The sequence below is a fragment of the Nicotiana sylvestris genome, chromosome 8 (assembly GCF_000393655.2).
Source record: "Nicotiana sylvestris chromosome 8, ASM39365v2, whole genome shotgun sequence".
NCBI classification, from domain to species: domain Eukaryota; kingdom Viridiplantae; phylum Streptophyta; class Magnoliopsida; order Solanales; family Solanaceae; genus Nicotiana; species Nicotiana sylvestris.
Genome location: NC_091064.1, coordinates 147,209,015 through 147,221,179, shown reverse-complemented (window position 1 = coordinate 147,221,179; position 12,165 = coordinate 147,209,015). Strand labels below are relative to the sequence as shown.

The 12,165-nt window shown below is 37.1% G+C and overlaps 1 protein-coding gene across 1 annotated transcript; it reads left to right on the top strand.

Moving 5' to 3' along the window:
• Positions 1-9,539: 9,539 nt before the first annotated feature.
• Positions 9,540-11,490, top strand: LOC104236440 (uncharacterized). The gene is made up of 3 exons (XM_009790362.2): positions 9,540-9,593; positions 10,008-10,839; positions 10,945-11,490. The coding sequence occupies exons 1-3, from the start codon at positions 9,579-9,581 to the stop codon at positions 11,355-11,357; spliced, it is 1,260 nt and encodes a 419-aa protein (XP_009788664.2). The 5' UTR covers positions 9,540-9,578; the 3' UTR covers positions 11,358-11,490.
• The last annotated feature ends 675 nt before the right edge of the window (positions 11,491-12,165 follow it).

The following is a 12,165-nucleotide window of genomic DNA, read 5'->3' as shown; positions in this document are numbered from 1 at the left end:
TGGTAGTGGGGTTTATCCTTTGGGTATATCGAAATGGTTGGCGACTGGCAAACCTCTAATTTGGCTATTGTTGTTTTTGTGAATGATTTTGCTTAGATCTAACGTGAATTTAGCGTAGCTTGATTGTGTTACCATAATTTTATGTGAATCTTTGAAGTCCTGATGATAAAAAAATTTTTCCACCTTTTCAAGTTAATTGACGGGAAAGTAAATTATTTAGAAAATCCTAAATAAAGTAGCTTCAAATTATCGGCATATGGTTCTTTTTTACGTTCATTGAGCTTGTTCAGTGCATTTGTTTGATTGTAACGCATGTTGATTCGATGATGAGTTGATGAAATGAATAATTTTTTCCGTCATTGAGAATTAGGGTTTCTTCCATTAAAGGCTTTCACACTTATTCGCTAAATGGAGTATATTAGTGTGTGTTATCATATCATAATTATCACATTAAATGTAGTGGATTACATTAGATTAATTAGATGACATAGCTTTAAATTCAAAGGTGCATCCGAATTAATCACATATAGATTTGACATGTTTATGTTAGATTCAAATAATATTTGTGTATACCAAATACTTATAGTTTCTCCAACTTATTGACTGGATTTTTATTTGTGGTGGTGAATTCATCATTTTATGTAGTGTTTTACATGGAGGAAGGAAGTGATTCTGATACTTCTGTGTCCAAATCATCGGGATCGCAGCTCTTACCTATTGGAGGAATATCTATTGATCTTAATCTTCCTATGCCAGTGACAGAGAAAGAGAACTGTCACCATTTTTCGATACGGTTAGTCTCCAATTTGTAATTTGTTATCTTTTGTAATTAGTTACCAAAATTTCTATTCCCCCCCCCCCCTCCCCTTCACTCTTTCTGCTGACTTAATTGATCTAAATTAATTATTTGTATTAGCATGATTTAATGAGCATAAAATCATGGTGCCTATGAAGTATCAAATAAAATTCTTAAACGGATGCAAAGCTCTACCTTGACTATCCAAAATCAAGGAGTTTCTCTGATACTCCTCCATTAAATTAGGAGTTGATGGCTCGCATGGTCAATCAGCTTTGGAAAATTGGCCAAAGTCATATAACTTTCTTTTTCTTTCAAATATCATTCTTGCTGGATTTTATACTTTCCGGTGAGATTTGTTTTTTGAAAAAAAAAAAATTGAACTATTTTAAAACCCAACCCACCCATTTACACAATACCTGACTTGTCCTGTTGCGGAAGCCAAATGTATATAGTGTGAATAAGTCACAACTACTATACCAAAAATTATGACAGCCACCAAATAATAAATAAGACAATAAAACAACAATAAAGGGAACACCAGAATTTACGAGGTTCGGCTAATTTTGCCTACTCCTCGGACACAACCAATATTTTATTTCACTCCAAAAATACAAGTGAAATAATACTAAAGAGAGAAGATACAAATGCCTTAAACAGATGAGAAGGCAAATGAGAGGTGTATTTCAATCCTAAACATTAGGCCTTCTTTTATAGGGGAAAAATCCCCCCCAAACTTAACTCCCAACCAATGTGGGACTTTGGCATTTTGCCAAACTTCAACAAATCTCCACCTTGGCAAAATTCCACATTTTCAATTCTCTCTCAATAACAAATTTTGGTTGTGTCTTCATCTTCAATCTTCAGTGTTCAACAATGTTGATCAAATCCAAACAATGTTGAAACTTGACCGCAGTCACCACCTTTGTCAGCATATCAGCAGGATTCTCTGTAGTATGAATTTTCTTCACCGTGACTCCACCTTCTTCTATGATTTCTCGTACGAAATGATACCGAACATCAATGTGCTTCGTCCTTGCATGATAAACTTGGTTCTTCGCTAATTGAATAGCACTTTGACTATCACAAAAAATTGTGATACCTTTTTGTTCAACACCAAGCTCCTTTAGCAATCCTTGAAGCCAAATTGCCTCTTTCACAGCATCTGTAATAGCCATGTACTCTGCCTCTGTTGTAGACAAAGCAACTGTTGACTGCAAAGTAGACTTCCAACTAACTGGTGCCTTTGCAAAAGTAAACACATAACCAGTAGTTGATCTTCGTTTGTCCATATCACCCGCAAAATCTGAGTCACAATATCCAACTACAAACTGATTGTCTTCCTGCTCAAAAACTAACCCGACATCTACAGTATTATGAATATACCGTAGAATCCACTTCACAGCTTGCCAATGCTCCTGCCCTGGATTGTGCATATATCTGCTAATAACTCCAACAGCTTGTGAAATGTCAGGCCTTGTGCAAACCATTGCATACATCAAGCTACCAACAGCATTTGCGTATGGTACCTTTGACATATACTCTCGTTCAGCTTCATCCATTGGCGACATAGTAGTACTTAGCTTAAAATGGGAAGCAAGTGGAGTACTAACTGGCTTAGTCTTGTCATCTATGCCAAAACGTTGAAGTACTCTCTTCAAATATTCCTTTTGAGATAAACAGAGTTTTTTTGAACGTCTATCTCTAATTATCTCCATGCCAAGAATTTTCTTTGCCTCACCCAAATCCTTCATCTCGAACTCCTTCTTCAGTTGAATCTTCAACTTATCAATTTCTTCCGAATTCTTGGAAGCTATCAACATATCATCAACATATAGGAGAAGATATACAAAGGAACCATCTTTAAGCTTGTGCAAATACACACAATGATCGTATTTGCTTCTCTTGTACCCTTGCCGCAACATAAACTCGTCAAATCGCTTGTACCATTGTCTAGAAGATTGTTTCAATCCGTACAACGATTTTTCAAGTTTGCACACCATATTTTCTTTTCCAGCAACTTTGAATCCTTCTGGCTGAGTCATGTAGATTTCCTCCTCCAAGTTTCCATGTAAAAACGCAGTTTTTACATCCATCTGAACTAGTTCCAAATCCAATTGTGCTACCAAAGCCAACATAATTCTAATGGAGGAATGTTTTACAACTGGAGAAAACACTTCATTGTAATCAATTCCCTCCTTTTGAGCATATCCTTTGGCCACCAATCTTGCTTTGTAGCGAACATCTACTTGGTTAGGAAATCCTTCCTTCTTTGCAAATACCCATTTGCACCCAATTGCTTTCTTTCCCTTCGGGAGATTGGCCAATCTCCATGTATGATTCTGATGAAGGGACTGTATTTCATCATTCATGGCAATCCTCCACTTATCTTCTTCTGAACTTTGGACAGCGTCTTTATAAGTAGTAGGAACATCATCAGCTACAATTGAGGTTGCACAAGCAACCGTCTCTATGAGACGAACAGGTTTCGTTATTGTTCTTTTTGGCCTGCTGGTTGCTATTGATTCAAGTTGTTGTTGAGATTCCTGAGTTGGAATCTCCTCTACTGGCTCTCCTTCCAGAGGGTAATCTTCATTTGTTTCCTCCTCTGCTTCTTGTGTAGGAAAAATAAATTTTCCCTCAAACTCCACCTGCTTAGAAGCACCTTCATTTTGTTTGGTATCTTCTGTTACCTTATTTACCATAGCAAATTCATCAAAGGTAACATCTCTGCTGAATATTACTTTCTTTGTCATAGGGCACCATAAGCGATATCCTTTGACTCCAGAAGTAATTCCCATAAAAATAGCCTTCTTTGCCCTTGGATCCAATTTTGACTCCGTCACATGATAATATGCAGTTGAGCCAAACACGTGCAAAGAGTTATAATCTACAGCAGGTTTTCCGTACCATTTTTCAAATGGTGTTTTGCCATCAATAGCAGCAGATGGTAGACGATTAATGAGGTGACATGCATATGTAATTGCCTCAGCCCAAAATTCTTTGCCCAAGCCAGCATTGGACAACATACACCGTACCTTCTCCAGCAAGGTCCGGTTCATACGTTCTGCCACTCCATTCTGTTGTGGTGTATGTCTAACAGTGAAGTGTCGGACGATGCCATCATTTTCACAGACCTTATTGAAATGATCATTTTTGTATTCACCTCCATTGTCTGTGCGAATACACTTGATCCTCCTGCCTGTTTGATTCTCCACCATCGTCTTCCATTTGAGAAAAATTCCCAGCACTTCATCCTTGTTTTTCATTGTATACACCCACACTCTTCGAGAAAAATCATCAACAAAGGTTACAAAATAGTGCTTCCCACCCAATGAAGGTGTTTTGGAAGGACCCCAAACATCAGAGTGTACATAATCCAAAATGCCTTTAGTATTATGGATCGCTGTACCAAATTTAACCCTTGTCTGTTTCCCTTTGACACAATGCTCACAAAACTCCAAGTTGCAAGCCTTTACTCCTTTTAACAATCCTTGATCTGATAGAGTTTTCAAGGATTTTCCTCCAGCATGTCCCAAGCGCATGTGCCATAGCTTGGTTGCTTCTGCCTCTTTGTCGTCACTGGATGTTACTGTCGCTGTCCCAATAACTGTACTGCCACGATAGCGGTACATATTATTATTCTTCCGATTAGCCTTCATTACCACTAGTGCACCGGAGCATACTCTCATCACTCCATTTTCTGCAATGATTTTGAACCCTTTTGATTCTAGGGCTCCCACAGAGATGAGATTCTTCTTCAAATCCGGTACATATCGAACATCTATCAATGTTCTGATCATTCCATCATGGTTCCTTAATCGTATTGAACCAATGCCATATGAGGTAAGAGGGCTGTTATCCGCTGTGTGGATGACTCCATATTCTCCTTCTTGAAATTCCATGAACCAGTCCCTGTTGGGACACATATGATAGCTACAAGCCGAGTCCATCAACCATATGTCTGATGATGTTGATGACTCTGTTGTAACTAATGAGAAGTCTGAATCATCACAATCAGCTACATTTGAATCCATAATAGCCTTTCCATTGTTATGTTTGGCCTTATTCTTCAACTTCGGACAGTCTTTCTTCCAGTGCCCTTTTTCTCGACAAAAGGCACATTCATCTTTACTGGGTCTGGATCTTGACTTGGATCTTCCCTTCTTTGTCCTCGTTTGATTTTGAGGACGACCCCTCACAAACAGTGCTTCTCCTTCTCCGCCCTTCTGTTTTTCTCGCTTTCTTTGTTCATAGCTGTACAAAGCTGAACAAACTTCTCTGAGAGAAATTTCGTCATTTCCATGGAGTAGAGTAGTTTCAAGGTGCTCGTACTCATCAGGAAGTGACGCCAACAACATTAAGGCCAAGTCACCATCATCATAAGTTGTATCCATATTTTGCAAATCTGTGACCAACTTATTGAAACTGGTGATATGTTCATTCATCGTGGTACCAGGAACATAGGTGAAGTGAAACAGTCTCTTCTTCATGTACAATTTATTTTGACTGTTTTTCTTCAAAAATTTATCCTCCAGTGCTTTCCATAATTTACTTGCAGAAGTTTCCTTTGTGTATGGATATTTCTGCTCTCTAGCAAGGTAGGATCGAATGGTACCGCAAGCAACACGGTTGATAATTCTCCAATCTTCTTCTCCAATAACATCTGGTTTCTTTTCTTCAATGGCCAGATCTAGCCCTTGTTGAAAAAGGACATCTAGAACCTCGCCTTGCCACATCCCAAAATGTCCGGACCCGTCAAAAATTTCTACCGCAAATTTCGCATTTGACACAATTCTTGTCATAAGCGAAGATGCCAATGATGACGTATTGTTGACACTTGATGTAGATTCTTCTTGTTTATTGTCCCCCATATTTGACACAAATATTATTTAATAGCTGACGACACAAATCAAGATTATTTCCTTTCTGATGTAGAAGATCAGACTAAGCTGCAACTACAGAGCATACTCAGACAGAACCTTGACTCAGTTACCAAGATAAATCTTTTCTGATGTGGAAGATCAGACTATGCTGCAACCACAGAGCATACTTAGACAGTACCTTGGCTCTGATACCAATTGTTGCGGAAGCCAAATGTATATAGTGTGAATAAGTCACAACTACTATACCAAAATTATGACAGCCACCAAATAATAAATAAGACAATAAAACAACAATAAAGGGAACACCAGAATTTACGAGGTTCGGCTAATTTTGCCTACTCCTCGGACACAACCAATATTTTATTTCACTCCAAAAATACAAGTGAAATAATACTAAAGAGAGAAGATACAAATGCCTTAAACAGATGAGAAGGCAAATGAGAGGTGTATTTCAATCCTAAACATTAGGCCTTCTTTTATAGGGGAAAAATCCCCCCAAACTTAACTCCCAACCAATGTGGGACTTTGGCATTTTGCCAAACTTCAACATGTCCCACATATATGGGTCGACTTTAACATCTTGTATGCTCTATATATAATTATAGTTTACGAAAGTTTTTGTATTTGGACAAATAATTTATATCATTAGATTTTTCAGTTCTCATCTCAAAAACTGTGTTACATCAAATTTAAAAAATCAAATCTTCCGAATATTAGAAACGAAATTAATTTGCAAATCCTTTGAGAAATATTTGATTTTTTTTTTTTTATGACTCGTGGACTTTACAAGAAGTGTTGTTAAAGTTAAACAAACTTTAAAAAAATTAATATGTATCACTGGATTTTTAAGATAATTTTTACGATAATAATTTATATCATTGAACTTTTCAATTCCTTTGTACTTGACTTAGAGCCTAATGGTAACAAATTTTAAAAATAAATTAGAATATCATATAAACTATAAATAGTTGAAGAACTATAATTCTAAGTAGTTGCGAGCATAACCTGAGTTATAATAGAATGGTTAAATTTATTTGAATTTTTTCATGTGTCTTCATAATCATTTTTTGAATATTGACTTTCAGAATTTTGTCTTGCTCTTCTCATAGCAGTGTTCAATTTATTTTAAGTAGTTCATTTTAGCTTTTAAATTTGATATAACATAATCTTTGAAATAGGAACTCAAAAATCTAATGATATAAATCATTATCCAAGTGCAAAAACTTTGAAACTAACTAGAAATACATATAGAGCGGGAAGGCTGTCAAAGTCGATCTATATATGTGAGATGGGTCAAGTATTGGATAAAAAGGTGGGTTTATTAAAAATCGTTCCGGCTTTAAACTAGTGTTTTAATAATTTTTTCTTAAAATTAAATTTTCTCACGTCACTAAATTTCACCGAAAATTATAAAATCCGACAAGAATGATCACTTTAAGTGTAGTAGATAAAGTTACGTGATTTTTAAAATATAATAAAAGAAAATTATATGACTTTGATTGGCAATTTTCCAAAGTTAAGCCATCAACCTCATTAAATTAGACAAGGAACTTTTCCAATTTATGTATTGCCGAGTAGCCAAATCCTATTTTCTTTATTGCTTTCAAGAGTCCCTAATCTATTCGTTGTTTTTTTTGTTGATACAGTGGATATGTAGCTGAGATGAGAAAGAAGGACATGATAATTTGTTCACCCTTTGGATCAAGCAGTAAGCCCGAGGATCAACTTCCTCCTCTTGACATTCCCAAATTTAAGTCGTGGCGATGTAAAAATTGCATCAGTGAGGTCGGAGCTGAAGGTGCAGGAAACGAAATGTGTGTACATAAGGCCTCTACTAGTAGTGTGCAATATTTATTGCCAGAGTTGAAGCACATGTCCGATTCACGGAAAGGTGACAAAAACAAAGCGATTATGGAAGATTACATTGATACTGATGATAATGACTTCATATTGTCATGGAAACGCAATAAGGAGAAATGCACTGTAGTTCAAAATACAACTCGTGTCAAAGCTAGTAATATATTATGCAATATTTCTATTGGTATGATACGTACATAATGCTATTTGTTCAGCAGTTTTTAACTTGAAATATGTTGTGTATTTCCCAGTTCCCAGAAGTGTTAGAGAAGAGGAGACTGGCAATCCAGCCACTGAGGTGACACCATCTAAGCAATGCTCAACTCAAGAAACAAAAACAAAGAGCCCAGGTAATTTAATTAAGAGCATTGTTTTGTGTGTATCAATATTATTTTCTTTAGGTTTTAATTCGCGCTTGTTCATTACTGTTAGGATTGACAATGATGCTTTTGGTTTTGAAAACAGTTGCTAATACAAAGATTGCGGATTCTGAGTCTAATGATGAGAGTGACGAAGAAGTTCCCTATGATATTGATCCAGAGATAGAAATAGGCTCTGAAAATGTTGAACAGAGAACTGCTTCAATCACTTCAGATGAAATAGAGGTACTTGGTAGCAAGGAAAGAGTTCATAATATGAGCAATGTGAATTTAAATAGATCACCTTCTGTTGAATTGATAGAGGGCACTGAAACATCTAAGGGAGGTGATGAAAATTTGGCAGTAAATAGTCAGTGCGATTTGCATGAGGATATTGCAAATGATCTACCGCGCAGGAAAACTCGTAAGGTGCGCTTGTTGACTGAGATATTGCTGGGTGAAAAAGCCAATTTGGAGATTAATTGTGCCAATGCAGAACGATGTTCGGCAAATACCACGCCCATGGTGCTTTCTGATGAAGATACGGTTGGTGCACCCAAGGATAAGGTATCATTTCTTGAGGATGCTAGAAAGGGTAACAAGATTTCTCAGAAGAAGAGAAGGACGTCTCAAGAAGATAACCGCAAGTCAGAGATGAACTTAGATGGTAAGGTGGCTAAAAGATCTAAGGTCTTCAATAAAAAAGCTGAGAGGAGGAGTTCTATGGAGATTGAAGTTTCTGATTCACGTCCGATTGAGAATGGATCAGACAGAGAACGTCTACAGAGTCGCAGAAAAAGTTCGAAAATAAAGCATAGAAGTGATCATAAGGACTCTGGAGTAAATAAAAAGAAACATAAGAAGGATCAACTTGTCAGTGGCTGTTCTCCACAAATGCTCCCGGAGGGGAAAAGCACTGGTATTAGCACAAATGGATATAGTGGTGCTAATATTCTCTTTCAATCGTCAAGTGCTTCCACTGCTGAAAAATTTGAAACTCATTTGAGGAATGAGTCATTGCATGGAAAAGAGAGAAACTCTGATATGTGCTGGGATACTAACAGGTCGCTTGAAGTTAGAAATGCCTCTTCTCCTATGAATGTAGCTCAAGACAAAAATTTGCGAAGGGAAAGTTCGAGGAATGATGTTGTACAAATGCCGACTGGTATGGGAGTGGTGACTTCTCAGCTAGAAAATGAGTTACCTGCTAATGCGAAGTTAGACCTGTCTTTGAGCAGATCCAAGGATGCTGAGAAACGTGTTGAAAATGATATTATCCAAAGGAAAAACAGGACAAATTGGCAGTTGAGTCTACAAAATAGCAGTAAGAGTTGTGATCCGAAAGATAACTCTTTCATGAGACAGTCAAATGTATCTGAATCAGATCAATATTTGAGGAAAGGCGTGAACGCTCTTGTAAGACAGTCAAATGTGTCTGAATTAGGTCAGTCTTCCAGGAAAGAAGTGAACTCTCTTGTAAGACAGTTAAATGTGCCTGGGTCAGGTCATTCTTTGTGGAAAGGCGTGAACTCTCTTGTAAGACAGTCAAATGTGTCTGAATCAGGCCAATCTTCGAGGAAAGGAGTGATTTGTGACCTCAACCAGGGAATTTATCAAACATCATCCGCGTGGCAACAGATTCAAAGCTCACCTGATCCACTTCAAAGGAGAAATATTCAAATGCCAAATCGAATGGTACTGTCTTTTTTTCTGTTTTGTTGGTGTTATCTTTAAGTATTTCCACTTTTTGCTGAAGATTATGTTTCCTCTTCCCCTAGCCCCTTCACACATTTCTGCATTTTTACTACCGTGATTGACGTATCACTTACCATTACCAAATTTCTACGATGTATCTTAAAGCTATTTCTTTTATTTGGTTTACTCAGAGGCTAAACTAAAGCTGATAGCTCTTGTGGTTTACTTGGCTTGTGTTTTATGTGTATTTGCTACATCTCACTTGGTTTTAATAGATATCACTTGGCTGAAGTAGAGTTCAATGAGGAATATCCCACTTTTGGTTTAAATTTGTGTCTTTTAAGTTTCCGAATAAGTCAATGCAAATTATTAGATCAAATTCTATTCTGTCAACTCACTGGAATTCACTTACAGGAACCGCCTCAGCCTTGCAGCAAAGCAAACCTTAATGGAGTTCAAGGTTCGTCATCTGTAATTAAGCTGCATAGAAGTCATCAGTCTAAGAAGGTTGTGGAAAAAAGGCCAATTGAGATTGTAGAGCTGTTGAACAACAACCATGAAAGGAGTCTTCCCCTGACCAGAAGTAATTTAGTGATTGAAAGAAATGATAATGGAGCAGTTACATGGTTAAATCCTAGTTTAACCGGTTTTCATCCAGTTCATGCAAATGTAAATGCTGATGTTGGAGTATGCAGAGGCTATATCCCCCACTTATCTAATGGTAAAGTGAACAGCACTGAGATGACTCAGGTTCAGGAGCCACAGTTCAAACTGTTCGGCAATTTAAAACAAATTCAGCAGAAACCATCAAATGGAGGGCAAGTTCCCAGCAGATGGGGGTCGCAACATGGTGAAGGATCAAAACCTGGATGGTTTCCCACTAGGCAGCAGAGCATATTATTTGGACATCCGAAAGGGAGGACTATCAGTGACATAAAGAGTATGGATTCTGAAAGCCAGAGCAAGTGGCATCAAACGTCAAATCCTTATTCTAGTGAGACCATACCAGCATTGCAGTTACTCGGTCGTGTGGATCAAACAACTCCATTACCTCCTGCTTTCAATGTGGTTGAAGAGCAATCTTTCTCTGCCTGCAACTATCCCCCGCCGATTTACATGGATGGAAACCAAAGTATTCACAATGGATCATTCTTATCACGTCATCATCCCAAGGAGTCTTCTGGTGTTCGCATTGGTGGTTATACTGCTGGTTATGGCTCACAACAACCTTATCCGTACTTAAATGGTAAACTTCAATTCCCTTCAAATTCATATGCAGTTTTACCTCCTGTTTGGTCCATTAACTGTTTCATGTAAATGAAAGATATTCTAACAGGATGTTAATTTACAGATGAAGTATCTCATGCACCTGTGCAACTTGGCGGAAGAAATTTGCAGCAATCTGTGTCTTCAAGTGGCCTCTGGCGGACCACTCGAGAAGTTGTTGGTACATCAAGTTCAATGGTGCATTCGTTGCGGACTGAAAATGCTTCCAGGTCATTAGACAGCAGTACCCCTATAACTACTGTATTGCCTGTCTCTATTATTCCAAAAAAGAATCCTCCTTGCCTTTTAAATCAAAACCCTGCTGAAATTGCTCTCGCTGATAATGAAAAGTATCTCAGAACTGCAGAGGATCAGGACATTAGGAATAAGAGCTCATCGCGAGAGAAATCTGGAGCTGTTCGTTTGGATGGGCGAAAGCAGCAGAGGAGAAAAAACCCACCAGGGAGAATGCCTCTAGAATGCCGCCGAGCACCATGAATGCTATCAACATTTCTGCTTGGCCATTAAATAATTTCCTTTTGATTTTTGAGAATGTTGGACAACATTACTGCTTGATTTCTGAGCAGATGTTTTTATTTTCTGATTTAAGAAACTGGAGCTCTTCATTCCAGATTTTGATCCAGCAACTATCAGTGCTAGAAACTTGTGTTGTATCATCATTGTGATAATCAAGCTTGAAATATTTTGTTGCTATGTTTTAAACATATTGAGCAGACAGTTTATGAGACAAATCAGCTTTGATCCTTTACTTTAAACTGGTAACTTATAATTTTCAAAAATTTTAAATGTTCTTTTCTAAAAATTTGCCATAACCTAAGGTCAATTTGAGCCCCTTGTATGACATGAATTTGACTCCTTCCCCTTTTATAATTTTCCAAAATTTCTAAAATTTTCTTTGCACTCATCGAATAGTTAATTAACTAATTTTGCCAAAAGGTAGATGGTTCCAGGATTCAGATTGTTACTTCCTGAATTATCTCATCTCTAAATATGTGCTAAACTAGATATTGCAAATAAGTCATGGATTCAGGAAATATGTGCTAAACTATTTTGGTTTTAAGTACAGGATTTTTCCTACATGTGATAAAATCTCTTTTCATTTAAGAAAATAAAAAAGAATCCTAGAATAGTTAATTACTTTCTCGTGGTATAACTATAGGTTTCTCTACTAATTTGCCCCCTTTAAATTATGCAGAATCTAGCATAAGAAAGCCAAAATCTTATAAAGTCTCTAATCTCCTACTCACTTTTTTTTTCTTAAATTCAAACTAAGTTTTCAGATATT